This window comes from Petaurus breviceps, unplaced genomic scaffold (assembly GCF_028583685.1).
Source record: "Petaurus breviceps papuanus isolate PSGF00001 unplaced genomic scaffold, PetGlider_PUasm1.0 225, whole genome shotgun sequence".
In the NCBI taxonomy this organism is placed as follows: Eukaryota; Metazoa; Chordata; class Mammalia; order Diprotodontia; family Petauridae; genus Petaurus; species Petaurus breviceps.
The window spans coordinates 7620536-7646074 of NW_027185889.1; the positions used below are offsets into that span (position 1 = coordinate 7620536).

Genomic DNA, 25539 nt, shown 5'->3' on the forward strand with positions numbered 1-25539 from the left:
GTTACAATCTATTAAAAAAATTCTATTTTTCAAAAAGCAATATCGCGAGAATTTTAAGAAAATCAAGTGGGTTTGTGTTACAAAATTAGTCATAGCATAAGAAACCCAAAAAATTAATGAGGAAATTCTCAAACACATATATCAGAAGATATTTTTCAGAGTGCTCTTTGCTTCTTGCAATTCTCTTAAACTTAGTATTTTAGGACACTTACCAGCTGACATTCCCTGTATAAGCCACCCAGCAGGGATCTGATGCCGAAATCTGATAATCAGAATAATTTCTGGTTTGTTTACTAGTAAATTTTCCCCCTTGTCAGGGAAAGAACAAGACGGATGGACATCTCCCAAATCTGACATGCTGTCAGATGTCCAAAGCAGTCTTTTAACGGGTTTAGATGAATGATACTAAATTTGTGAAATCAGTTTCTATGCTGCTCTAGGTTATGGGGTATCCAGGTGTCCTGCACCCCTCGTGTTACTTTCCTGAGCAGTTCCATTACAGCTGGGTCCGTCTTGTTTTTTGTATCCCCATTGCTTAGCATATAGGAAGGGCTTAAATATAAAAAGGCTTCATTTATTCATTCACTCACCTAAGTGGCGTCGTAGATAGGGTGCTAGGGCTGCACTCTAGAAGACCCGAGTTCAAATTTGACCTCAGATACTTACTGGCTGTGTGACCCTGGAGAGGTCGCTTCACCTTTGTCTGCCTCAGTTTCCTCATCTGCAAAATGGGGCTTATAATAGCACCTACCTCCCAGGCTTGTGAGGATCGAATGAGATAATAATTGTAAAGGCACATATAAAGCGCTATATAAATTTTCGCTATTATTATTACATTCATTCATTTCACTGAAAAGTGAGAGGTACCTAGAGATTTCACTGGGAAGGTTCTAGAGGGCATACTGCATGTTAAGTTAGTGAAAGCTTCCCATTTTATGTGGTTGGAGTTGATTATTCAGATGAACTTTCGGTTCGGCAGCCCCGGGAGTCCACAGGCAGAACGCCCCAAAGGGCTAATTAGCCTCAGAAGGATGAGAGACGAGGTTGGATGCGGAAATTCACCTCAACCCTCAACTTTACTACAACTCCCAACGGCCTATGCGGCAGGACCGCCCCTTCCGGCCATCTCGCTCCGCCTTCCCCAACAGCGGCGGTTTGTGATTGGTCGTTGCTGGAGAACCCACTCCCCCCCCCCCGACCCGGGGCTGCCCCCTTCTCCCGAACCCGTGGCCTGGCTCCGGCTTGCTCTTCCCTCGCTCCGGTGTGTTTGCGCTTGCCTGGCCACCTGTCTGCCGGCGGCTGTGTGAGCAGCAGGGTCGCGGGCCGCGCTGGGTCGGGCCCCTGCGGCCCGCGATGCGGCGCCTGGGCTCGGTGCAGAGGAAGGTGCCCTGCGTGTTTGTGACGGAGGTGAAGGATGAGCCGTCGGTCAAGAGGGAGCACCAGGTAGCTGCGGCCCCTGGGGACAGGGAACCACCCCTAAAGGGGAAGGGGCAGGGGGTGAGGGCCGAGGGGGGAGGCTGGGGGACCCCGGAGAGCGGGACCGAAGGCTCGCGGCCAGCGGGGTCTCGCACCCCAGATGATTAGGGTTGATGGGGGCGGGGGGCTGTGGTCTGAAGGAGAGGAAAGGGGGAGACAGACTCAGAGAGAGACAGAGATAGAGGGGGGAGAAACAGAGAGACTTGTTAGGTCCTATCCTTTGCTGACAACTCAAAAGCAGCCCCGGGTGAACTGTTCCCATCATCAGTGAGCAGGGATCCTCCCTCTGTCCACCTTCCCGTCTTTCCCCTCTCCTTCTCTCCCCGCCATCCTCTGTCATTTTCCGTGTGTCCACACACACACGCATACATGCATGCATGCACACACACAGACATGCACACGCACATTCATTCATATACACACAGGCAGTGTCCCCAAAGTCTGAGTGAAGTTTTAAGTTAGAGTAAACCGTTGAATTAGTTTAGAGAGCTAGTTTAAAACTTCATTCAGACTTTGGGGACACTAAGTGTCTACTTACACACACAGACATACACAGGGACATTTAAAAAGGCAGTTGCACAAGCATAGAAAAAGATGACAGTGAAAAGAATTGGAGGGGAAATTATTTCCAGCACCTGAGAACGGGATTTACAAGTCCTTGCCATATAATATGTGGACAGTTAATATCTGCAGTTGGTTTCACAAGGTTGCCATGAAAGATAAGGACTTATGCAGTCTGCAGAAATTATTCCATACCTAGTTCTGTTATCTCTGGATCCACCATGCCCTACTGGGCAAGCAAATGTGTTTTGAAAAAAGACATCTTGGATATCTGACTCCAACCATCTCAGCTGTTACTACCTTCCTTACCTACAGTATGCAAATACTGCATACCATTTAACACATTTGCCCTGAATATATCAGGTGCCTGATAATTATTGAATTGAAATCCCTTGATTTTCAGGTCCATATTTCCATTCCTAACTTTTTCCCTGGCTCAAGTACCACATCTGCTGTTGGCAAATCCATTTAATTTTCTCACTGCTTGGAATTGGGAGCTCATTGCCTTCAAAGGCTGGCAGACTACTCTACTTTTGCAAACCTGTATTTGTTGGGAAGATTTTCCTTACGTCACACTAATCTGCCTCTATTTTCTACCTCTTTTTCCTAGACCTGCTCTTTGGAGCAAAATAGGTGCTTAAATAAATTCTTCCCTTCTCCATAAATTTGACAGGTAAACTATTCCTTGCTCTCCCAGCTTGCTTACAGTATCAGCCTTTACATCTGGATTGTGAACGCATTTAGACTTTATTTTGGTATACCGTGTAAGATATTGGTCTATGCCCAGTTTCTGCCATACTATTTTCCAGTTTCCCAACAGTTTTTCTCAAATAGTGAGTTCTTATCTCAGAAGTTGGAGTCTTTGAGTTTATCAAACAGTAGATTACTATAGTCATTAACTACTATGTCTTGTGTACCTGATCTATTCCACTGATCCACTACTCTCAGTCAGTACCAAGTAGTTTTGATGACTGATGCTTTATAATACAGTTTAAAATCTGGTATGGCTAGTCTACTTTCCTTAGCATTTCTTTTCATTAATTCCCTGCATACTGTGGACCTTTTATTCTTCCAGATGAATTTTGTATCTATTTTTTCTAGCTCTATAAAATAATTTTTGGTAGTTTGATTGATATGGCACTAAATAGATAAATTAATTTAGGTAAAATTGTCATTTTTATTATAGTAGCTCGATCTAACCACGAGCAACTGATGTTTTTCCATTTATTTAGATCTGACTTTATTTGTAGGAAAAGTATTTTGTAATTGTGTTCATATAGTTCCTGGGTTTGTTTTGGCAGGTAGATGCCCAAATATTTCATAATGTCTATGGTAATTCAACATCCCCATATATTCAGCTGATCTTTATATGCCATGATTTCAAGTCTCCTCATTAGCCCAGTAGCTCTCCTCTAAGTGTACTCCAGTTTTAGAATGTCCTTCAGTCAACCAACAAGCCTTTATTAAGCACCTTTTATGTGCCATGTGCCAGATACTGCAAGAGACATGCTGAGTACACAAGTGCAAAAAGCAAGACAGTTTCTGAATTTCCTTGAATTTTTAAAAATGATCGACTTTTTTTCTCTCTTCCATTTCCCCCATCCAATTAAAAACCAAAATGTATAGTCAAACAAAGCAAATTCCCATATGCTTTGTCCAAAAATGTGTCTTGTTCTATATATGTAGTCTGACACTTTTCTGAGGTGGGTGGATAACATTCTTCATCATTGGTCCTCTGTAATCATGATTGATCATTGCTTTGTTCAGAGATCTTAAGTCTTTCAAAATTGCTAGTTTTTATAGTTCTTTTGTTATTTTATAAATTGTTTTCTTGGTTTTGTTTGCCTCACTCTTCATCATTTCATGCAAGTCTTCCCAACTTTCTCTGAAATTGTCCCTGTCATATTTACAGCACAATATTTCATTACATTCATATACTATAATTTGTTCAGGCATTCCCTAATTGATGGTAACCTCTTTATTTTTCCATTACTTTGTTACTACAAAAAACTACTAATAAAAAAAATCTGTGTATTAGGACCTTTTTTCTCTTTCTTGGAGATCTTTTGGCTTAGAGGTATAGCTGGGTCATATAGCATGCACACTGTGATATCTTTTGGGACATAGTTCCAAATCGCTTTCCAGAATGGCTGGACCACTTCATCCTGGTCACATGATGGACAGGATATGGATGATAGTCCAGTAACCATAACACCTCAAAATGGATAGAATACTACAGCGCTTCTTAAACTCTGGATTGCAACCCCACCCCAACCCACAGTTTAAGAAGTGCTAAAAGGGTCGAAAGTGGAAAAAGTTTAAAAATCTCTGCTCTAGACGTGGTATAACTGGGGCACAGTTCGTGGAATTTTCACCTCACAACTTCTGAACAGTCTGTGAATACAGCCTAAGATTGCATTAGCTTTTATGACTATCATGTTATATTATTAACTTACAACCACCAGTGATTAAAAATTTTTTTGACCACATTATCTTTCCTGTACTTTAATTTTTTGTACCTGAGTACAATTTGTATATATTCCTATTAAATTTCATTTTATGTGATCTAGCCTCTTAAGATCTTTTGGGATCCTATTTCTTTCATCTGTATGAGTTATCATTCCTAACTTTATGCTATTCATACATCTGACAGGCTTTCTACTTACACTGTCATATGTCAAGGTCGGTCCTTCATAAAAACTTTGATCAGAACAGGCTGCTACACTAGAGACCTTCTTCATTTTAATCACTACTTCTTGGGTTTTATTATGCATTGGGCTAGTAATCTGCCTACCTAACATTTTTCATCTTATTCCCAAAGACATCACGGGAGACTTTGTTAAATGCCTCTCTGAAATTCAGGTGTATTCTGGTGTTGGCAACCCTTTTGAAAGAGGAAATGAATTTGTTTTTGATGAATTTGTTGAGAAACCCAAGGGAGTCTGGCTCTTTGTGATGATATTGAATTTTTCTAGATGCTCACAAATTTTTAATGATGAGTTCTAGCATGCTGACAGAATTTTTCCTTGAGGTCAGTTTCCTTTAGAAAAGTGTAATATTCAAATACCTCAGTTTCCCATGGAAACATGTTATGGAAATGTTGTTCAACATAGACATCAAGACCTTTTTTGAAGCTGTTTCAGTAGTACCACTTATGCTAAGGAGATTCATAAATATACTTGATTCTATATGAAGTAGGATTTCATTTTATTAAGTCTGGATATTTTATAATAATTATAATTCTTTTAAATAGTTTACTGAGTGCTGTTCATGAGTAGCATACAGACACAGCCTTAATCTAAAGTTTCTTTTGGCAGTTTTCAAAGAAAAACAGTTTATATCATTCCCCACCAAATGGAGGTGGAAGATGGCCCGGCATTGTGGATAAAGTTCTAGTGGAAACAGGAAAATCACATCATAGTTATCTTGTATAGACTTTATGCCTTAAGCTTGTGTTATCATAATATCTTTTGGAATTTCAAAAGTCTTTAATTTTAAAAAGTCTTCAATTTCAAGAACTACTATCAATAATAGGTGACATTTCAGATCGACAGGGAGACCCTTTACAGAGAATTTGTTGAACTTAAATATAAACATTTCTATATATAAAATTCAGTCCACAAATATAGTAGTAATCATAATGGATCTCTAGCCTAACCTTTCCAGGCTTATTCCACATTATACCCTTTAACACATTCTTTTGAGCAGCCACATTGACCTTCCTGCTGGCTCTGAAGTACCTTACACAGGCTGTCCCCCATGACTAGAATATGCTCCCTCCTCTGCTTCTTAGGATCTCTAGTTTATATCAAAGTTCAGACCATGTGCCACCTACGACATGTGTCTTTTCCTGATCTCTCCCTGTCCAAAGGAACTAGTGCCTTCCCCCTTAAATTACTTTCTTTTTTAGGTATTACATATTATCGATGTACTTCTGTGTGGTCATGTTGTCTTCCCAACATATCTCTTACTTTTTTTCTTCATCCCACATTCTGACAAACAGGTGGTCCTTGCCAATACATCAACACATCCCCTCCTATCCATTTCTGCAGATTGCATCTTTAATCATCCCTCTTCTCTCAAATCTTGAGCCCTTTCCTATTTACTGGTCCCTTCACTACTGCCTAAAAATATACCTGTCTCTTTTTTCCCCCAAAAAAACAAAGCAAAACAAAATCTTCACTATCCCCTTCCATGACCTCAAAGCCATCATCCCATATCTCTCTTCACTTTCAGCCAAACTCTGAAAAGCTGTCTATGCTTGTGGCCTCTACTTTTTCTCCTCTTACTCCTCAACCCTTTGCAATTTGGCTTTGGACCACTTCACTCAACTGAAATTGCACTTTCCAACATTGCCAATAATCTTATAATTGCCAAATCTGGTATTTTTTTTCCTCAGTTATCTTCCTTCTTTACCTGCCTGATTCATTTGTCATCTGACCTCCCTACTCTCTTCTCTCTCATTAGCACCACTGTCGCCTGGCTTTTCTCCTACCTGTCAGACCACTCCTCAATCTCTTTTGTTGTTCTTATTCAGATCATACTCCCTGACTGTGGGGGCTCTGTCCTAAGCTCTCTTCTCTGCTTGCTCTGTACTTTCTCTGGGTAACCCCATCAGCTTCCATGGTTTAATTGTCATCTGTATGCAGATGACTCACAGACCTCTTAAGTCCAACCCCAGTCTCTTGCCTGTGCCTTAGTTCTGCATCATCAACTGCTGTTAAATATTTCAAACTCTTAAATTTACCATGTCCAGAATTGAACTCATTATCTCTCCTTCCTTACTGTAAACTTCCCTATTTCTGTTGAAGTTACCACTGTCCTCTTAAGTCACCCAGGTACATAATCTTGGAATTTTACATGATTTCTCATTCTTTTTCATTCCACATATGCAGTTCCACATCTTGCCATTTCTGTCTTCACCACATAGTTACCACCTTAATTCAAGCCTTTCCTTCCCTCTCAACATAGATTACAAAACTTTCTAATTGGTCTCCCTTTCTTAAGTCTCTTATCATTCCAGTCCATCCTCTGAACTGACATCAAAGTTATTAACCTTTCTTAAGTGCAGATCTGACCATGTGCCTCCCCTCCTGGTAAAACTTCTGTGGCTCCCTATTACCTCTGGGATCAAAGGTAAATTCCCTTGTTTAGTTTTTAACTCCCCTAAAACCCTTGCACTAACCTGGCTTTTTCACAGCTTCTCCCAACAACACTCCACCTCCTACCTCCATGCCTCTGCATTAGCCATCCCTGTGTGCCTGGAATTTACTCCCTCCCACCTCAGAAAGTTCCTCTTTCTTTAGAGTGACACTCACACCATCTTCCGCATGAAGCCTTCTTTAATCCCTCCAACTGCTAGTGCTCTCTGGCAGATTGCCTTGTATTTAGCTACTCTGTATAGATCTGTATTGGTTCACTGTATGTATTTATTCACTTTAGACTTATTCTTTGTTTATCCAACTGTCTTCCCCATGATAGTTGAAGCTCTCTATCCCCAGAGGCTACACAGTGCCTAGCACACTAAATTCAATGATGATGATAGTAAAAATAATAATACATTTTATGGTTTGAAGCAGCATATAGACATATATAGTTTGCAAAGTACTTTACATGTTATCATTTGTTGCACATAACAACTGTTAGGTACTGTTTTTATTCCCATTTTTATAGATGAAGAAATTAAGGTACAGAAAATAAGTGATTTTCCCAAGTTTGAATAATTACTTAAGTGTCTGAGTAGGAATCTGAACTCATCTTTGCCTGCTTCCCAGTTCCATAGCTAGAGATCTATTCCAAGTCATTGTAAGGTCTGAGGCATGGGCAAGGTAGAGTAGGCTGAAGTGGAGTATGAATTGAAACCATTGGAGCTGACAATATTGAGGATCTCTGAGGCTCCTGTATCAGAATAGTTATCAAAAATGTTGAAATCATCAGTGGTGATACCAGGAAACAAGAGGAATAGGAAGGCACTTAGCCAGGTGCTGAGGTTATTGGATGAGGTGACAGAGATGTGGGTGAGGTTTCCTGTGATATGACCACATCTGGAATATATATTCAGCTCTGAGCCCAGCATTTACTAAAGCTGGCCAGCATTCAGAGGGCAGGGCAATTCAGATGTTTAAGGTGACTCAGAACTATGTCATTTGAAGAACAGTTGAAGGAAGTAGTGATAATTAGCCTGGAGAAGAGAATAATTATAGGGAACAGATCTGAAATGCGCTATTACATTAAGCTTTTAGAATCCCTCATTTCCTTCAAAGCTCAGTCAAATGCTACCTCCTACATGAAGCCTCTGCTGATCTCCCCAGATCCTAATGCTTTCTTCCCCGACAAAAAAAAAAAAGAGAAAGAAAAATGACCTTGTGTTTGTTGGTTATATAGTTTACATATATTCATATAATATATACATGTCATGTTCCCCTCAACTGAAAAATATAAGTTTGAGGATAGAAACTGTTACTGTTTTTTGTATCTCCAGCACCTACTATGCTTAATAAATGTTTTGTGATTTGATTAATTGTTCCAGCCTATGTATTAGAATGGAACTACCATTGAATTTGGAATCAGAGGGCCTGGCTTCAAATCCTGGCTCTTCCACTTAAATATCTGTGTGAACTCAGGCAAATCACTGCTCTGGACCTCAGAAGCCTTCCTTACCTTCAAAAGGAGGGGGGTTAGGCTAGATGGTCTTTGAGGTCACTTAAAACTTTGTGAACACATGATTATGCGAAAAGGCTCAGCAACAGGTGTGAAAACCATCAGAATAGCTTCTAAATGAAGAGTATTAGGGGTAATTCTTGGAAGACTAATGACCATGTTGGGAAAAGATGAAGGAAATAATTATTTGGCCAAGATACCCTTAAAGTAGTGATTAACTATATAACTATGTTAAAGTATGTTATACTTCAGAGATATAAATGTTGAGAAAAGAAACCATTACTTTTAAGAAATGTGTTTATAATGAAATAAAAGTACCCGAGTTCAAATCTGGCCTCAGACTCTAGCTCTGTGACCCTGGGCAAGTCACTTAACCCTGTTTGCCTCAGTTTCATCATCTGTAAAGTGAGTTGGAGAAGGAAATGGCAAACCACTCCAGTGTCTTTGCCAAGAAAACTTCAAATGGGATCAGAGTCAGATATGACTAAAAAATGACTCAACAAAAATAAAAGTTGCATCTGAAAATAAGTGTAGCTCTAGAAGACATTCTGACCTTGATCCATATTGAAATTCCTGTGTAGAAATAATGAGATGATAATTACATGGTTGTTAATATGGATAAGGTGCTATGGAATATACTGCAACTTGACCCAGATTAACTTTCAGGTATTCTGGTGAGTCTATATTCATCTCAATTAAAAAATCAAGAGGAGTAGAAAGAAGGTTATACCGTTTCCTGTATCTTTTGGAATTGAAAGAAGTCTCTGGAAAAAAAGAAAAGGAGATAGCTGAATTCTGAGTGTGGGCGTAGGAACAAACAGCAAGGCCTGGACATCATGATCAGGGGAGATAACAGAACTTCCCTTGAGCTGCAAAGAACTTGGCTGATGATAACTTTTAACTAAAGTAATCCAATCCCTTATTAAGGCTGAGTAATAAGATTTCTTCTTTTTTTTGTCTATTATGTTTACAAAGTGGGGGAAATCTTTAGTATGTAGGCTTTAGGGATGTTACAGAATTCAGTAATGCTTAAAAGGTGGGATAAGAAATAAACTTTAATTACTCAAACTTAGAAGTTGTAGGAGAGAATAGTAATATTTGATTATAGAAGAATATCTTGCATTTATGCCTATATTTCTAAAATCATGTTTTCTTTTTTTTTTTCTCCTTAAGCCATTTAAAGTTTTGGCTACAGAAACTCTAAATTACAAAGCATTAGTTGCAGATATATACAATGCAATTCCCACTGAAAAAGTAGATGGAACATGTTGTTATGTCACTACCTACAAAGGTAAGGTATTAGAATTTATTTTCATTCTCATCAATATTGAGCCCTGTTTATTCTTAATATTATAGAAAATATGACATTAAACTGCCTTGGCATATAGTATAAGATGTTCTAAATAAAATTTCTGCTAAACTTTTTGTCAAATAGTAAGTTCTTGTCCCAGAAGTTGGAGATCTTTGAGTTCATCAGAAACCATGCTACCATGTTCATTCGCTTTGGGATCTTGTATATATTATCTGTTCCAGTTGTTAACATCTGTATTTTTAGATTAGTACTAAATATTTTGACGATCACTTTTGTACTATGGTTTGAGATTTGGTACTGGTAGTTTCACTTCCTTTTCATCTTTTTTTTTGTTGTTTCCATTGAGATTCTTCAACCTTTAGACTTCCTTTATTACTAAAGGTCTGTCCTCTAAGATTGTGTCTAATACATTGTCACTCCCCCAGGCCAGCTTTTCCCCTCTCCTAATTTCTGCATTTGTATTGTTACGGTCCTTGCCCCAGTTACCCAAGACTCTTTACAGTCTCCTTAACTGTTTTTTCACCTTTACCTCCAAACATCCACAAATAGCGAAGTCCAGTTGATTCCCCCTGGTTAATCTCATGATGGTGCGACGAAAAGAACACCAATTCTGAAGTCAGAAGACTTGAGTTCCCCGATCGCACTTTTGACACTCCATGTATGACTTGGGGCAAGTCACCTAACCTCCTGGGCCTTAGTTTCCTTAACTGTTTAAAATATGGGGTTTGGACTAGGCATCCTCTTAGGTCCTTCCAGCTTTAGATCTATCATCCTAAATTAGGTTCTCCTTCACATCCACTCCCTTTTTAATGCTTCTCCCGGAAGCACCTGGGTTTTTCTCCCCTAAACCATTATAGAAGTCTCCTACTTGGTCTTCCTACTTTCAGTCTATTCTCTCACCAGTGTATGCTTTATCTTGGTGCCTGATTAATCTTCTGTCTAAATGATCATCTAACCACTCTACTTAGAAACCTTCAGTGTCTTCTCCATCTGATATAGTGAAAATAATAATCATAATAATAAATGATAATATCTGGCATTTACATAGGGCTTTAAGGTTTGCAAAATGCTTTGCATTATTCTCTCATTCGATACTCACAACAACCCATGCTATAGGCTTTTGTGCCCATTTTATGGATGAGGAAATTGAGGCCCAGAGACAGAAGAGCACCTGTGGTTACACAATTAGTGTCAGAGGGCTGAATTTGATCACAGGCCTCTCCTGACTCTTAATTTTTGATGCACTTAGAACACCGGGTTTAGAATGAGAGTACTTGCCTTCAAACTCTGTTTCTATTAAACTTATTAATTTTGAAATCTTGGGCAAATTACTTAATATCTCTGAGCCTCAGTTTCATCATTTCTCAAAATGAGGGGCTTGAACTGGATGAGCATTATGGTATCTTTCAGTTCTTAATTAGATGAGCTTCCTGAATAAACCATTAGCCATCCTGGCATTCAAGGTCCCTCTGAGTCTGGCTCCAACCCACTTTTCCAACCTTATATCATATTACTGACGGGGTACTTGGGATCTATCTTTGTAAAATTAATTTGTAAACTCAATTTGTAACGTCAGTAATGATGGGGTGCTTGGGATCTATATTTGTAATACCACTTTGTAACATCAGTCTGTAAAACCAGTTTGTAAAATCATACCCTTCCCCCACCAGCTTCAGAGCATTAACTGCCCAGCAACAACTATCTCAGCTTGGAACAATAACAAACTATTCCTATGAATCCTTCACAAAAGTATCTATAAACATTCCAGCTTAGGCAGCTATTATCTCCCCCTTGTATAGTGTCCCGCTGCCCCCATGAATCCTTTGGTGCCCTATCTCTAAGTTGACTCCTTGGCCGCCTCAGTGAATCCTTCAGGACCCTATCTCTGGGTTAACTCCTTAGCCTATTATCCACACACTGAGTCTCGGTTAGCCTTGGTTCCGAGACATTAATCTTGTCAAACATGACACCGATGGGTAGCAGACTGGGCACTTCTCCATCAAACCTTGATCGCTAGCCGACTTAGTGACGTTTCAAGCCTAAAACCACACCTACAGGTAGCCCCACCCTTGGGCTTTTTCCCAGTGAATCATGGGCAATACGCCTGCACAGTTACATTAAAAATGCATGTTCCATTAAACACTGGCTCCACCTTAACTCCTCCCTAATTCCACCCTTAATCACCTAGTTAGCATAATTGGCACATGTTCTACTATGGATTGATTATCCTATAAAAACCTTAATTCTACCCCTTCAAGGTTGCAGATTCCCCTAAAGGACTCTTGCCTCTGTACAGCCTAACAATAAACTTGCAGGTCCCCTAAGGACCCTTGCCTGCTGTAAAGCGTAAAATAAACTTTTACAACTCTGACTCCAAGTTGGCTTGGGCTGAATTCTTTCAAGACTGAATCCTGAATTCTTTCAAGACTGAATCGCAGGTTTTCTGGTCTTAAGATAAAGATCAGAGTTCCTGCTGAACCTATTGTGAGCCAGCCCTCATCACTACCAGGGGTAATTATACATTGCAGCCAAATTGGTCTACTTCTTGTCCTCCATTTCTGTCATTTCCCTTTTCTGTTCTTTTGTTCTTTGCTCTGGAATGAACTTCTTTGTTGTACAATCCTCCTGACTACCAGTCACTGTCTTTTGACATTTTTTCCCCAAATCTAGTTTTGGAGGTGCTAACTCCTTGAAGCCTTCCCATCCTTCCCATAAATCATTCTGTAAAATGTTCATCAAAAACCCTGGAGACATTTCTCTGTGGCTTTTTAACCTAATGTGGGAACAGTTGCAGCCCTCAGATTGTCCATCTCTTTTCCTTTTTTTCTTCACTCATGTCCCTCCTAATGCTTTTCCCATTATACAGTGGGCATTTTTATTCCATTTCTGGTGAGTGTAAGTCATTCTTTGGCAATGTAGTGCAGCCTGTTGACCCTCACCACACATAACTTAATGTCAAAATGATAAAATGATAGTTTTCGCTTTCTCATTTGATTATGAAGTCTCTTCTTGGCCTCCTGGGATTGCTACTAATGGTTCTATTAATACTGTATTGATTTAGATATGTAAGTTTGAATGTGAGGGAGGAAGCTAAAGATATTAAAAAGCATATGATTGGAAGAGAACTCTGGCACATACTTTAAAGAGGGAATTAGAGAAAATCCGTTGGGGCTTTAATGATTATTTTCAAGTTTTTACATTTCTGTGAAGAAAGGCTTCTTTATTTTATATAAAAATTACATTTGCTAACCCACTAGTAATCAGGCTGTTTATCAGGAAATAAAAATATTTCCATTTGTGGTGGTGCATTTGTGCTGTTCCCTCTCAGTTCTCTTTCTGGTCCATAGTGCAGAATTGTCCAACTGGACCCAAATGACAACCGAACAGAGCTTTGCTGGGATTGAATTTTTGATACTTTTTTTCATCCCTTGTCTAATCTCCCCTTACTACCTATTGGTCATATAGGTAGGATCTATGTGAGACCGCCTGGTGCAGTAGAAAGACGGAGTGTCTGGGAGTCAGAAGAAAGGTTTGGGTTCAAATCCTTGGCTCTGCTTTTCACCACCCTTGTGACCTTAAACAAAGTCATTTGATTTCTCCCATTGTCTGACTTATCCTTCAGAGCACTAGATTTAGAGTGATAGGCCTTGGCTTCAAACTGTAACTTAAATTACCTTTACTTGTTTTTGATTAATATCATCATCATCATTTTATTTTATTTTACTAAAGGTCCTTCTCTTATCTTTAAAATGAGTGTTGGACCAAGTGATCTCTGAAGGCTTTTCTAGTTCTAAATCTATGATGCCATGATCTTGACTTCATTAATATTCCTTCTTAACCCAAGATATCGATTTCTATGTATAAATAATTAGCTCCTACAGTGTTCTGTGGGTCCTGTCAGACCGCATATCCTTAAATCTTTTTCAATATTTCCGTAAAGATTTATGCTGTACTTAAATTCTTTCTTCCAAATGACCCTATTGTTAAGAAGTTTTATGTAAAATGTTTTTTTCTAGCAAATTTTTATTGAACGACTCTTAAATTTTTAGGTCAACCATATCTTTGGGCTCGATTAGACAGAAAACCAAACAAGCAAGCAGAGAAAAGGTTTAAAAGATTTCTGTATTCAAAAGAAAACTCAAAAGGTTGGTGTACATTGTTATTTTGGTGATTTAAAACAGTTTACATCTGCATATAGTTGTCTTTCATTGTGTTGGCATTCTCAAAAAAATTGTTTCTTAGTATATAATTATAAATAAAAGCGTATTAATTAAATTATTATTTACTAATTAAATTAAGTGATTAATAAGAATTAGTTTATTTGTAAAAATAAGAATTTTGGAAGAAAAAGAATTTTAAAGTGTTTCTTTTTTGAAGATATATGATTCTGCCTGTAATACTCTGGAGAAAACACTTAAACTCTTAAGCCCTTAAGCAGCTCTCTAAGACTGTTAAGTTGCAGAGAATTCAATAACTTGCATGGGTAGACTTAAGTGTCCACACCTTAGAGTACCTTATACCAGTGAATTCACAGGTCCTCTCCCTATCCCTAGCCTGTGTGATCTGTTTTTGTGCATGGAGAAACATTTTTAAACTTATAAAATGGATTATTATTTACTCTTTTTAATAATATTTCTATGTGGGGTGGCTAGGTAGTGCAGTGAATAGAGCACTGGCCCTGGAGTCAGGAGGACCTGAGTTCAAATCCGGTCTCAGACACTTGACACACTTACTAGCCGTATGACTTTGGGTAAATCATTTAACCCCAATTGCCCTTCAAAAAGCAAATAATAATAATAATATTTCTATGATTAGATATCATATTTTTATAGTAGAAGATATAATTAACTATTTTATTTGAAGCTGCAAAGTACTAATATATACATTCATAACCAAAGTATTGAATTTTGCTTTGTTTTACATAAATCCAGAATTTTGATTTTATAAATTTTAGTAATAAATCACACAAGAAAAGATTGTAAAGACAGATATTCATACCCAGTGCTTGTAAAGGTTTCTTTGAGTTAAATTTCTTCGCACATTATGTAGAAAAAATCATTATACTATCCATATGTCCAGTCTGAGGGCACATGATGAATTATCAACTACTAGCCCTGAACTACAACATCATCTAAGTTTATCAGCTCCAGAGGTAGTACCAAAAAGCTAAGGAAACATAACCATCATGTTAATACCAGATCGTTGTTATTAATAATAGTATTAAGAATAATCTATATTTGCATAATGCTTTGTACTTTTAACAAAGTATTTACCATAAATAATTTCATTTATTGCCTTTAAGAGTTTATTTGGAATGTTGAAGAGGACTTCAAATCTGTTCCAGAGTGTTGGATTCCAGCAAAGGATATAGAACACTTAAATGGAAATCCAGTGCCTGATGAAAATGGTCATATACCAGGTATAAAAGGCTGTTTCTTTTCTAATATATTTTTTTGTGTGTTTACTAATAGAATTTTGTTTTTAAAGTTCAGTCAAAAAGGATAGGAAAGATCCTTTACATGCCATATATGTCATATATGAGTGACTTTTGAATAGTTCTTTACTTTTCTTGTTTGTTGACTATGAAAAAGGATTTGATTTAGTGGAACAAAATGTAGCCTGGCTATCACCAACAGTGATAAATTTGACAGTGTTCTGATTATTAAGTGAGTTATAAAAAATGATGCATACTCATTGAAGGTTTACCAGTGTCATAGGGGATTTCCAGTATGTATTCTAAATGGAAGTAACATTCCTTAGAGTGAGGTCCAGATACTTCTTTTTGTGGATAGCAATTAAACCTTAGAACCTTACAAGACCTTCTAAGTGCTCAGAACCACAATCACTTAAGAGTTCAACCAACAGTTTGTTCAGGAAAAACAAATGATCAGATAATGGCATGCAGTTCTGTGGCTAACCCATCAAGTTGGACTGTCAGTACATGTCTCTTGCATAGAAACCACTGATGGATAGGGAGCTAAAGAAATAGAGTGGATTGGATTACAAATGGAAAACCACACAGCATTTTCTACAACCCCAAGCTTCTCACTGAAACAAAATCCCCTTTTTAAGACTAATATTGCCGGGGCGGCCAGGTGGCTCAGCGAGTAAGAGCACTGGCTCCAGTGTCAGGATGACCTGGGGATCAAATCCGGGCTCAGATACTTAGCACCACACCCAGAAATAACTGGCCGTGTAACCTTGAGCAAGTTACTTAACCCCGATTGCTTTAAAAAAAAAAGACTGATATTGCTACATATGACTAGATCAGGGAATGTCACAACTTCTAAAGGTTCAGAATTGTGAGATCCAATGGGAAGGAAAAGGCATGGGCATTAATAGACCAGTATATTATAATGACTTGAATTCAAGAAGTAGCCTAAAAGATATCTTCAAGAAGATATAGGACTGGAAAATGAGACCAGGAAGAGCAAGTAGAATCACAACCCCCATTTTGCACTGGTGCCCAGTAATGTTAAAAGATGTAGAAAAAAGCCCTACCCTCCCCTCGTCACATTGGGTAGCCTCTATGCAGATTTATAGATTGAGTTAGAATGGAGTCGTATAAGACAAGGAGGCATGGGTGCTTTATCAACTCTACCATGACATGTACAGAGATCCCTTGAAATATAATATTGCATAAAACCAACAAATCAGATTTTAATTCATTGTTTTATAGAAAAGCCCACTATTTATAAAGGGGATGAAAGCAATAGTATCTATACAAATGTCCAGTGGGATTTTTGGTGGATCCATGATCTCATGAGTATACTCCTTCTACTGAATAGAAATTACAGTCCCTGCATAGCTCCTTATTCGTGTCTTTCTGTAGATCCTTGAGAAAAGATCAACTCAGTGCTTTTAGTGGCTTTTTTTTAGAAGCCTCTGTACTTAGATAATTTCTTCAGGTTTTCCCAGGGCTAAACTTTTGTGATTCTTTAAGTGCCCAGTACTTAGAAGATTGTTCTCTATGCCAGGATCTCATGTGGACAGAATCAGGTAAACTCCTAAGCTCGCTTTCTCTTATGTGAATCAGATTGAGTTTTGACATGTTTGAATTATGAAACCAAACAAAATGAACTTGATGAATTGATAACATTAATGAAACTTCTTTTTATTTTTCTCCCACATTGCTTATAGGTTGGGTGCCAGTGGAAAAAAATAACAAACAGTATTGCTGGCATTCTTCTGTGGTCAATTATGAGTTTGAACTTGCTCTAGTATTGAATCACCATGCTGATGACCCTGGACTTTTGGAAATCAGTGCAGTGCCACTGTCAGACCTCTTGGAACAAACATTGGAGCTTATAGGAACAAACATTAATGGAAATCCTTATGGTTTGTAAAGACTTTTACATATTTATTTTGCTATTTTTTTTGCTTTTTTTTTTTTTGGAGGAGCAATTGGGGTTAAGTGACTTGCCCAAGGTCGCATGGCTAGTTTTGTGTGTGTGTGTTGTGTCTGAGACTGGATTTGAACTCAGGTCCTCCTGACTCCAGGGCTGGTGCTCTATTCACTGCGCCACCTAGCCACCCCTACATATTTATTTTGTAAGCAACAAGTGGGAATGTGGAGATGCTGGTCTAGCACAGGAAAAGGTTATAGATGCTGACTTTGGGGATAATGTTTGTGACTGCTGTTTGGGCTGAATCACATATACAAGACACTTAACTCAGGTTCCACTGGGCTAGGGCTGCTCATGATTAAAACTAATCAGTACCTTGAAGCACAGAGTAAATTTCAATATACAGCAGTACTTCCTCTGATTGTTTCCTTCATGAAGGATATTTTTTTTTATGTTTTACTAATTTTTTTTTCACCTTAGCTTAATTTCCAAATATATTCCTCCACCTTCTTCCTTCCCCTCACTACATCAGAGAAACAACCTATATAGCAGAATATGAAAAAGAGTAAAAAAAAATATTTTATCAGAAATTACCAAAGCATCAACCAAGTCAGTACGTATAGGGTTCTATACTCATACCCCCTTACCTCTGCAAATAAGAGGTGGCAGTGTTTATCTGTCTGGGAAGTCATACTCAATAAGCATTCATTGCATACTTACTATGTGCTAGCTACAGGGGGGTATGAAGAAAGACAAAATCAGCCCCTGCCTTCAAGGATATTATATTCTAATGGGGAGAGAATATGCAAACAGCAATGTATATAAAAGATATAGACAGAATTAACAATAGGTTAGGGCCATGAAATGCCTTCTGCAGAAGGTCAGTGTAATGCCAAGCAAAGGTAACTTCCCAAGGTTCAAAATACCAGCATAGGTGCTCTCCATTTTATTCAGTGAAAAATTAAGAACAGAGAAGATCAAACTATGGCATCATTCAAAATACAGCATTTACTAAGTGTGATTCAATAATCTCCCAGTACTACTCCACCTCTGGACATTATATTCATTTAATAAATCACAAAGTCCCTCTTCTAAATACTACTCCACCCCTAGGCTGTACATTCATTTAGTCCATCACAAAGCCCCTCTTCTCAAATGGAGATTAGTTTCCAATCATATTACATTCATTTGTTCAATCACAGAGCACAAAAAGGTCAAAAGTTCCCCACCCTTGGATCACAATTGAATCTACCCCAGAGTTACAACAAGCAGCATTTAATACCCAAATTGAGGTTTTTTCTTCATCTTGACACAAGGCAAGTTCTCAGCAATCTTTGTTCCTGGGGAGACAAAGCTTAGCAAGGCCATAAGATACATTGTCAGTGTCTTCATTAATTCATTCTCTGTCTGCAGAACAGTCCTAGGACCCCTGAAAACATTAGCAAAACCCCCTTCCAGGATTTCTGTAAACATACAACAAGAAAATCCTTCTGCAGGGCTTCTGAACCAACAGCAAGGTTCCAAGACCTCTGCAACAACAGCACTGTCCTTCACCAGTGGACAGATCTGGCAGAACAACATCAAAACAGACAAAGTACCAGCATAACAGCCATGTCTCCTCAGTCCTTGGCAGCTCTGGGTGGCAGCTCTCAAAAGTCCTAGGCAATTCAAAGTGGCCCTCAGCAATCCTCTCATTCTCTCTCTGCCTCCAAAGGTGCTGCTTCCAAAAAGTTCTTCTGCCTCTCTCTTTTCTTGTGTCTCTCTAAATTTACATCATCAGCTCCTCCCAGTTCAGCCCTCTCTTTTTTGACGTCAACAAGTCCATCCCACAAGTGGGATTCACAAGCTCTGGGTTTTAACACAATCAATTTGAAAATCAAGCCAATACAGGGGGATCTTAATATTCCATTACTGTTATAGTCAGATTGAGCTGAGTCTTGAAGCAGAGAGGAGAGAGCATTCCAGGCATGGAACACTGAAACTAGAAAACCAGTTTCATAAGATTGTGTTCCACGTGGACAGAAGTAGAGTAGAAGACTGTAAAGGCAGGAAGGAGCTAGGTTGTAAAGGACTTTAAATGCTCAAGTATTTTATATTTGATGCTGGATATAATAGGGAACCACTGGAGTTTATTGAGTAGACAAATGACTTGTTTTTATTTCCTTTTCCGTTATATAATCTTATATATTGTTCTGTTCACATCATTTTGCATCAGGTCGTATCTGAAAGAAGCACAGAAGCTTCTTTTTTTTTTTTTTCAAATGGCAAAAAACCCTTTACTTTTGACAAAATAGTGACCAGAAAGGTGGCCAGTTCAAGGAAAAAAGATCCTGTCACACAGGGGCTGTTCTTTTGAAACCCTGTATACATGCTCACACTTTTTATGGAACCCATTCATGATCAGTTGTAATTTACTGAAATGAAGTCATTGCTTACTGTATGAAGATAGAGAAAGAATTTAATTCTTTAAGTCTTTCACATTTAAGCAGTAGCCTACAGCCACAATTTCCCTGGCTTGTTCTGGGCTTTGAGGGAAGTAGAAGTGTGGATTAATTTGATCTAATCACCTTGTAGATGAAAATATATCCTGGGAGGAAAACTTTACTAAGTCAGATTTTGGCAATAAGCTCTTGGTCTTTTAAGATGATTTAAGTGTTCAAAGTATCTTTATCCCTATCACTAGTTGGACTTGAGAGTGAACCATTTCACTATTTCCACCCCATGTCTGAGAGATTAATTAGTTTGTGGTTTATGCTGAACATTTGAAGTTAAAGACACAAATTGGGCATGTGTCACAAAGGAGAATACTTCACAGGCACAGTTCTGGAACACACTCAGAGAACAGGTGTTGGGACAAGAAGACAGAAACACCTTTAGGACTGAAGACAAATGAACCAGTTGCTATCCTTTCTGTGCTTCTTTATAGTCTTCCTAGTTGTAGTGTCCTATGACCCACTAAGATTCCATTACATTCAGATACCACAGTTTGTCGAGCTATGCCCAGATCAATGGGCATATGTTGTTTCCTGTAGTTCCAGTTTTTGCTACCAACAAATTGGCTGGTATAAATTTTGAAATATATGAGGCCTTTCTCTCTTTGACCTCTTTGTAATCAAATACATACTGTTATGTATCTAACAGTAGGATCTTTGGATTGTAGGGTGTGGATGTATCTTGTGGCCTTAGACAAGATACTTTACCTTCTAGACAGTCAGTTTTCTCATCTTCAAAATGAAGGTATTAGGGTAGGGTGGGTGGCACAGTGAATAAAGCATCAGGCCCTGGAGTCAGGAGGACCTGAGTTCAAATTTGACCTTAGACACTTAACACTTTCTAGCCATGTGATCTTGGGCAAGTCACTTAACCCCAATTGCCCCTACAGAAAAGAAAAAAGGCAAAAAAATAAAATGAAGGTGTTGGACAAATGGCCTTTGAGGTCCTTTCTGACTTTATGATCCTATATAAATAGATGTTTCTAAGAGTGACAGAAGAAAATGGGGAGATTGTATAAAACCTACAAAGACAATAAGACACAAATGATTTAGAAAAGAGTGAGCAAAAAAAAGCAGCTTTACTTTCATGAGGGATACAGAGAGAACGAAGAAAAACAACTAAAGGGTATACAGCCTGTGAATCAGAAAATAAAGTTCAGAATTGACAATAAGGAAAGAGAAATGACAAAGAGACAAAGACAGAGCAAATCATAACTTTTTGGAAATGTTATTTAAATTTTGATTTTGGTGGTGGAGAGGGAAGATTTTGAATTATTCACTTAACTGAAGAGGGAAAGAAAAGGGTCAAAAGCAGAGGAGGAACATAAGGAAGGGAAAAAAGGAATGAAGGAAGAGGGAGAGGAATTCACAGACTTTGAGCTAGAGTTGGGGAGAGCTTGTGGGATTAGACTAGCTTCAAAATAGTGTGAGCAAAACTAACTGCAGACACAAACAGGAAGGAAATAAAAAGCAATGCAACAAAAGGGGAGGAAAACATAAGCCTAACAAGTATTAACTTTAAATGAGCAGATTAAGCAAAAGAGTAGCAAAATGGATAAGAAAATGAAACCCAACAAGCTTCCATATACAAGAAACAGCTAATCAACAAGCATCTAAAATACATAGAGAATGAAAATGAAAGGCTAGAAGAATGTCATACATCAAGTATTCCCTCAGAAAGCCTGAGTTGTAGACATACTATAGAAGCAAAATGGACATGCATAGTATTAAAAAACAGAGAACTAGGAAAGCTGCATTATATTTAAAGGAACCATAGGGTTATCAATACTGTATCTATAGTCATATATATCTATGTAGATATATAGATACGTGTGTGACACACACACACACATATATATCAATGCTATTTAATATACATAAAAGTATGCACATTGAATGGCATCGCAAATAAATTCATAAACTCAAAGTTAAATGACTTATAAAAAAATTGGTAATTACAATTATGGGAAGCTTTAATGTCCCTTTTCCAGAAATGGTCAAATATAACAAAGAATTAAAAGGGAATCTAGAACTGAATAATCTGTTGAAGAAATTAGAGTTGAAAGGTTTATGGCATCTTTCAAATGGGAACATTAAAGAATATACACATAATACCTTTAAAAATATTGACTCTGTTCCAGGGCACAGAGTAATTATAAATCACACTGGTCTTCACTATTATGCTACAGCTGAGCAAGGAACAAAACAACATAATAAGAGTGGTGAGGGCTGGACTCTTATCATGGTGGCCTTAGGGGTTTCCTGGGTTTCTTTCTAACCTGTGGACTCTGAGAGCTTTGATAGATGACCCCAGCACATCTTGTGTTTAGTCTTTTCTTTGAGAAATGGCCTATGAAGTATTTTACTAGTTACAGCTTCCTGGAGTCCCAGGAGATCAGAGTATCAGGAGTACCCTGGAGAAACTGCCATTGATAAGGCAGCCTTGTTCTGATGATTTGGTGCAACAAAAGGGGAGGAAATTCTTGGTGCCTGAAGCTTTCCTGCTTCCCTTTACAGCTTTGGTCCTTCCTCAGTTAATGTCACTGAATATTCCTAGACAGATCATACTCCCCTCCCCCACCTGCTAATACCCTCCCACCAAAAGTGAATCTTCAATTTATTTTGTTTATATTTTCTATGTACATATCTTCTTATACAGAATATAAGTTCCCTCAAGGGCATGTCTTGTTTATCTTTTTTACCTTTGTTTTATCTTTTTATCTTTAGCACCTAACACAGCAGCTGTCACCTAACAGGTACTTGATAAAAGGTCTGTTAATTGATTTACAGGTATATTCCTGGAATTAATTTGTACAAGAATGTATTACAGCTTAAAATAGATTATTTGTAGGTTATTTAAATATCTTCCAAAAATACAGTAATTTCCATTAACATTATTTCTTTCCATCAAGAATTACAGAATTAGGGGCAGCTAGGTGGCGCAGTGAATAGAACACCGGCCCTGGAGTCAGGAGGACCTGAGTTCAAATCCGGCTTCAGACACTTAACACAAAAACTAGTTGTGTGGCTTTGGGCAAGTCACTTAACCCCAGTTGCCTTCCAAAAAGCAAAATAAAAAAAAAAGAATTACAGAATTTCTGTAATGATTAGTGATCTAAATGGGCTAATTTCTTATCTTGGGCACAAAAAAATGAACTAAGATAAGACTTCATCAATTTACTATTCATTTTGAATACATTTGATTGCAATTAGGTTTTTCCTTGTGGCACTCAGCAATTAGTTATGAACTTAAATAGTTTTTGAAAAAAGATAAGTATTTGTTAAGTAACTTTTATGCAGATTACTTTATTGACCATAATTTCTTGTTGTTGTTCAATGATACCTGACTCAATTGGTGTTTTCTTGGCAAAGATACTGGAAGGGATTGCCATTTCCTTCTCTAGACACATTTTATTGAAGAGGAAATTGAAGCAAATAGGGTTAAGTGACTTGCCCAGGGTCACACAGTAGCAAGTGTCTGAGAACAAATTTGAACTCAGGAAGTTGAGTCTTCCTGTCTGGAACTCTATCCACTGCACCTCCTAGCTGCCCAGTGAATATTACTGTGTGCAGAGGGTGGGGCTGTCCCCCCTCCCTCCCCCAAAAAAGAAAAAAACAGGAAAAATCCCTCATCCTAGATAGGCTATTCAGTCTAGTTGTAGAAACAAAACCCCACAGATTCAATAACTTACAACTTAATAGGCTGTTATGCTTAAAATGATGTCACTACTCTATTTTTTTGATAGAACTTGAACATGCTCATCAAAAGTTAAATGGGGGCAGGGGAGGGTACCTGATGTAATTGCAGTAATAACTCCTCTAAGGGATTCACAGGAATAAAGAAGAGGGAGAAGAACAGAACTGAGAAGCAAACTGATGTAGAGGGGCTGAGATAAGGAATGATGACTATTTCATATATTCTGTATTTGATATTTGAACTGCACTTTTAGCTGATTAGAGGGTCAGAAAGCTAAATATGACATGGTTCGTATCTCAGATTTGTAATTTATTAAGGGATGAATTTGGAGATGGTGAGAATCAATAGAATCTTTAAGCTGGAAGAGATTTGAGAGGTCATCTAAACATGAATGCCCTCTAGGGCATTCTTTAATTGCTTGTACATCAACTCCTGGGAAATGTTACTTTAGCGCAGAGATGGGAAACCTCCAACCCCAAGGCCACACATGGCCCTCTAGGTCCACAAGTGCGGCCCTTTGAACCCAAACTTCAGAGAACAATTCCCTTAATAAAAGGATTTGTTCTGTAAAACTTGAACTCAGTCAAAAGGCCTCGTGTGACTTCCAGGCTGCAGGTTCCCCATCTCTGCTTTAGGGTGTAATTCATTCAATTTTTTGGACAGTTCTAATATTGGGGAAGATTTTTTTTTATTAACTCGATCCATAATCTGTCTCCTTACAACTTCTCATTGGTCCTGATTTTGCCCTTTGGAACCAGTGAAATATAGTCTCTTAACACATGATAACCCTTCAGATATTTGAAGACAGAACTAGAGTGATAGAATGAAATTTTATCGTAGAGTTTGAGAAATCTGCCATAGAAGTTAACTCTTTTCTTTCCTACAGGGCTTAAAAACTGTTTATATGAATATGGTGAACTGCTGTCTTGTCTATAAATTAATGGAAACAACTAACACCATACTTGAATTTTTGTCTTTCAGGATTAGGAAGCAAAAAGCATCCAGTACATCTTCTTGTACCACATGGAGCATTTCAAATAAAAAACCAGCCTACACTGAAGCATAATGACCTTTTGTCTTGGTTTGAAGGTTGCAGAGAAGGAAAAATTGAAGGAATAGTTTGGCACTGCAACGATGGCTGTTTAATCAAGGTAATTTAAATAGTTTGTTGTCCAGACTTCCTCACAAAAGGAAATGGAAATAATCCAGAGTATTGTTTGTTTTTCCTTTTCTTTAACCAAAGAATTTAAAGTATACCACTTCCAGTTTGAATAAAAAGAATTTATCCCACTAATGAACTTTACCAAAGTTGGTTTGTTGTTTTGTGTGGTTTTTTTTTTGGTGGGACTGATTTAATTCAGCACTAATGATGCAGCATCTGACAACTGATAATAGTGAGAATGAAGACTAGTTCTGCCTGACTCCTGAAAGTTTATTTGGTATTCAGAGATTTATTTTCTAATGAACATATGCCATGGAAGGGTACGACAAATCTTAATTCTCCCTGAGCACAGTCATTTCTCCTGTAGAACTAGTCTAAGTTGCTTTTCTCTTTTTATGGATTTAGTATTTATGGGCAAATGCAAATATTCTTTTTTTTCCTTAATAGGTTCATCGTCATCATCTTGGTTTACAGTGGCCCATTCCAGATACTTACATGAATTTGCGACCAGTGGTTATCAATATGAACAGGACCAAATTTGATTATGCTTTTGATTCCAAGTGTTTGTTTAATCATTTTTCAAAACTAGACAATCAAAAATTTGACAAACTCAAAGATATAAAACTGGATGTATGAATTTGAAGTGAAAATGAAAATGAGCTATATTATCTTTATTACTTTTGATTATTGGGTCTTTGTCCTGGCTGAAAAGTGAAATATCTCAAGAGCACATTTGACATGATTGAATTACCTGCTCACTAATGTTGATGTGAACTGTGACCTATTCTTTCAACTACACACATTTCAAAGTTAGTGACAATTTTTTTTTAAAC

The 25539-nt window shown here is 38.0% G+C and overlaps 1 protein-coding gene across 1 annotated transcript; it reads left to right on the plus strand.

Moving 5' to 3' along the window:
- The first annotated feature begins 1202 nt into the window (after positions 1–1202).
- Positions 1203–25380, plus strand: RLIG1 (RNA 5'-phosphate and 3'-OH ligase 1). The gene is made up of 7 exons (XM_069095125.1): positions 1203–1443; positions 9871–9988; positions 14059–14154; positions 15312–15428; positions 17150–17347; positions 24526–24695; positions 25154–25380. Exons 1-7 carry the CDS (start codon positions 1354–1356, stop codon positions 25340–25342), a joined length of 978 nt encoding a protein of 325 aa, XP_068951226.1. The 5' UTR covers positions 1203–1353; the 3' UTR covers positions 25343–25380.
- The last annotated feature ends 159 nt before the right edge of the window (positions 25381–25539 follow it).

Bases quoted from the DNA above. Each gene is read 5' to 3' on its own strand.
- RLIG1 (XM_069095125.1), top strand. From the start codon at position 1,354: ATGCGGCGCCTGGGCTCGGTGCAGAGGAAGGTGCCCTGCGTGTTTGTG. The intron at 14,155-15,311 runs GTTGGTGTACAT...ATTGCCTTTAAG, and splicing joins TTCAAAAGAAAACTCAAAAG to AGTTTATTTGGAATGTTGAA. The intron at 15,429-17,149 runs GTATAAAAGGCT...CATTGCTTATAG, and splicing joins TGAAAATGGTCATATACCAG to GTTGGGTGCCAGTGGAAAAA.